At 48.0% G+C, this 4,212-nt stretch overlaps 1 protein-coding gene across 1 annotated transcript; it reads left to right on the forward strand.

Annotated features, from left to right (window-relative positions):
• Window positions 1–1,767: 1,767 nt before the first annotated feature.
• On the forward strand, window positions 1,768–2,718 carry LOC143306599 (uncharacterized). The gene has a single exon (XM_076693065.1). It carries the CDS (start codon window positions 1,768–1,770, stop codon window positions 2,716–2,718), a length of 951 nt encoding a protein of 316 aa, XP_076549180.1.
• The last annotated feature ends 1,494 nt before the right edge of the window (window positions 2,719–4,212 follow it).

Raw genomic sequence — 4,212 nt, forward strand, 5'->3', positions numbered from 1 at the left:
CGCCTACCAGTTGATCGTTTGGCGCGCTAAACCCGAAGATCAGCTTAAAACCTATGAATTACTTACCGTGACATACGGGACAGCCCCAGCGCCCTTTCTCGCGAATCGGGTCATCAAACAACTCGCGCTGGATGAGGGGACTAATTTCCCTCTCGCGGCGCCTATCCTGAATGAGCATCTCTACGTTGATGACGCGCTTTTCGGGGCCGATGATCGAGTGCTGGCTCGTCAAACACGGCAGCAGGTAACGGATGCCCTCAGACGCGGAGGTTTCCATCTAAGAAAGTGGTCAAGCAATTGTCTACAGTTATTAACGGAGATCTCCCACGCTGATCACGAGCTGGCCTCGAGCCGCTTATTTCAAGATGCCGAGGGATTAAAAATGCTAGGAATCCGCTGGCTACCTAAATCGGACGAATTTCGATTTCAATTTAAGTTCGACTCCGCTAGTACGGCGAATCCGACTAAGCGCGTGGTTTTATCGAATATCGCGCGAATCTTTGACCCATTGGGGTGGATTTCTCCCGTCGTCATCGTGGCCAAGATCTTCATGCAAAGGTTATGGGTGGCCAAGTTAGACTGAGACGAATCTCTACCTTGCGAATTGACCTACCAATGGCGCGAATATTCCGCGGAGCTCAAAGATTTACCAAAAGTAACCCTTCCGCGCTGGATTAGGATGGGAAATGCTACAATCGCGTACGAAATACACGGGTTTGCAGACGCTTCGCAAGACGCCTATGCGGCGGTAATTTATTTGCGAACAATCTCCATCGCGGACGAGGTTGCGTTACATTTACTTATGGCGAAGACAAAGGTAGCACCGTTGAAACCACTCACAATTCCGCGGTTAGAAGTATGCGCGTGCGTCCTAATGACGCGATTGATCGAGCAGGTTCAGGCTACATTAAAACTCGATAACGTACCGGTCTACGGTTGGACTGATTCCACCGTTGCATTAGCTTGGATACATAGACACCCGAGTCAATTAAAAACGTTTACGGCACACCGCGTCGCGGAAATACAAAGCCGAGCGCCGAATGCTTCTTGGCGACACGTACCAACCGGTTGTAATCCCGCCGATTGTGCGTCCCGCGGGTTGTCGGCGAAACTACTGCTTCACCACCCCCTTTGGTGGCACGGTCCTGCCTGGCTGGCGCAAACTCCTAATGAGTGGCCAGAATTTAGGCCTGTCGTCCCGAGGGAAGCTGAGGCTGAAATCAAAAACCAGATCAATGCATTGCATGTGGAGTCGGAGACTGAGTGGGATCTGCCAACACGCACATCCTCGTGGCAAAAACTCCTCCGAATTACCGCGTACGTCACGCGTTTCATTTCGCGAGTTAAAACGGGGAAACACGACCATCAAGATACGGTCGTCACTACCAACGAACTCGTCGCGTCGCGGAAATTCTGGGTTCAACAAGTTCAAGCGCGTTCATTTCGCAACGAAATAAAGGCCTTGAAAAGGAGCGAGTCTCTTGCTAAATCGAGTCCATTATTTCGACTGAACCCCTTTTTGGACGAAGAGGGCGGTTGCGCAACTCCGACCTTATGGAACGGTTTCCGATAGTTTTACCGGTGCATAGAGTCACAGAACTCATTATAGCAGATTGCCACGCAAACACGTTACACGGAGGCATTCAACTAACGTTAAGCGTTTTGCGACGAACTTACTGGGTTATTAACGCGCGGCGCCTGGTGAAAAGTCACATATATAAGTGTATTAGATGCGTGCGTTGGCGCGCAGCCACAGTTCGTCAGCAAATGAGTGACTTACCTACAGCTAGGGTCACTCCAGCTCGGCCGTTTGCTCATTGCGGAGTGGACTATGCGGGACCATTCTCCGCCCTCGCGCACCGCGGACGCGGGCAAAAGGCGCACAAGGTGTACATCGCATTGTTTATTTGCCTATCCACGCGGGCGATCCATCTGGAGTTGGTGCGCGACTACTCCACCGCGGCGTTTTTAGCGGCATTTAACCGATTCACTGCTCGTCGCGGCCTACCTACAAAGTTATACAGCGATAACGGAACGAATTTCCAAGGCGCAAATAGAGAATTAAGAGCGGCTTTTAAACTAGTTACTGCCGATTCTCACCTTCGTGCGCTGTTTGCTGCAGATCACATCACGTGGCATTTCATTCCTCCCTCCTCGCCTCATTTTGGGGGAATCTGGGAAGCGGGCGTCAAGAGCGTCAAGACGCACTTGCGACGCATGTTGTGCGATCGTACGCCCACATGTGAGGAGTTCAATACACTCCTCTGTCAAATCGAGGCCTGTTTAAACTCTCGTCCCTTAACTCCATTGAAGGACGACCTCGAGTCCTGCGAGGCCCTCACACCCGGGCATTTTCTAGTGGGCGGTGTGCTGAAGGTCCCTCCTGCGCCGTCTGTAATAGACATTGCCGAAAACCGATTATCGCGCTGGCAATGGGTGCAACAACTCACCGAAAAATTCTGGAAAGCATGGGCTCACGAATATCTGCAATCGTTACAAGCTCGCTCGAAGTGGTGTAGTCGCGCCACTAACCTTAAAATCGGGGACTTGGTACTGCTGAAGAGCTCCACGCTTCCTCCGGGCAAATGGGACCTCGGTCGGGTGACCAAATGTCACCCTGGTAAGGACGGCCTCGTGCGAGTGGTCAGTATCAAGACCGCACGATCGGAATATACCCGTCCTGTAGTTAACCTATGCAAACTACCGATTAGTTCATAAGATTTAGTTTAAGGCAATGTATCATATATTCTACCATGTACATTCACAACGTTCTTTACGCGTATATTTATCGCTTACGCACGTATGTTCGATGTAAAAAATTCGGTTCATTACCTACCTTAATAAGAACTACGCAGCCTGGCACGACACGTTAATGGAACGTGCTCGTCACTACGCTTCATTCACGGCGTAGAATCGTGACGTCATTCGTCGCGGTCGCACGGCGCCGCGAGGCGGGCGGTATGTACCGGATTCATAGCGCCATAATTTTAAAACCGTATAGTGTTCGACAACACCATCGCCTCGGCGTTGTCATCGGTCGATCGGTTTATAAAAACAACAACGTGGCGACAAAACGGCCTATTCGCTTGCTCTCATCACAACAAGCAGTACGTGACTCGCGACTAATTCGCAATATTATTCTTTACTAATTAAAGAATACTTATTTACTAACGTAATTATTAAAGGTGCCAATTTAATTCATCCAGCACTCCTTTTCCTTACAAAATTAACCGGCGTTCTTGCCTAGAGCAAAAATTAATACTCTACGCGCAACAGACTGGTTCTCCTAAATGTTCATTATCAGTTTCTTCTTCGTGTACAACATTCAAAGCAACAGCCTGGGCGAGCGCCGTTTCAATAATTTGCTCTGCGTGAGTCAATTGTTCGACGGTTGCGTTACCCAACATAGGTTTCAACTCGCGTTGCCGTCGAAGAAAACATTGCTCCGAGGATTCGTTTTCGGACGTAAAGAAATGGAATGTGACACACTATTAAGTTATAGAAATATCCTTCCCTATCACTGTTTAAGGTATAATATCGGTGGCGAAGTACAGTTGGTTTTTTTCTTATTCGCATTCGGGTATTATCCTTTAATTTTATAAACCTCGATCTCGATATTTCTTCATCGTCATTTCTAAGTTCTGCGGCTCCATCCTCTTCTGTCCACACTCCACTTGAAACTGTTTCATATCGGACAGCAAATTCAGCAAATTCAAATCCTCTAGATTGTCTGGTCTCTTTACGTAACGATCGAATATGTTATTGAAAAATGATGTTTCATTTTCTTCGAATCGGAGGATTCTGTATCTCTGTTCAGGCCGACAGCTGTTTATAAACACAGCTTTTCTCGAGCTCATTTTAAAGGGCAGATGGCACAACCGATATGCACATTCTATAGCACAAATCACACGTTGAGATAGAATTGTCACAGATACCAAAAATGGTTGATCCCGGACGGTACGGCTCCGGCGTTTCGCTCGTAAAATGGCTTCTTTAATAATATTTCCTGTGTCCTGCGGCTCGCATTTACTTGCGTATTTAGCAATATAATATGCGACAGTTGTGACATTTCCGCATGGTTGAATATCCATGTTTGCTTCCCAAAGCTTTAAAAGAGTTGGGTTGTAATTATTCACCATAATTTCATTTCCTGTTCTCTTAAGTACGCAGAAACGTACATTGTTCGCAAGTCTGTCATCTGGACCTAAGCAC

Source organism: Osmia lignaria, unplaced genomic scaffold (assembly GCF_051020975.1).
Source record: "Osmia lignaria lignaria isolate PbOS001 unplaced genomic scaffold, iyOsmLign1 scaffold0013, whole genome shotgun sequence".
NCBI classification, from domain to species: Eukaryota; Metazoa; Arthropoda; class Insecta; order Hymenoptera; family Megachilidae; genus Osmia; species Osmia lignaria.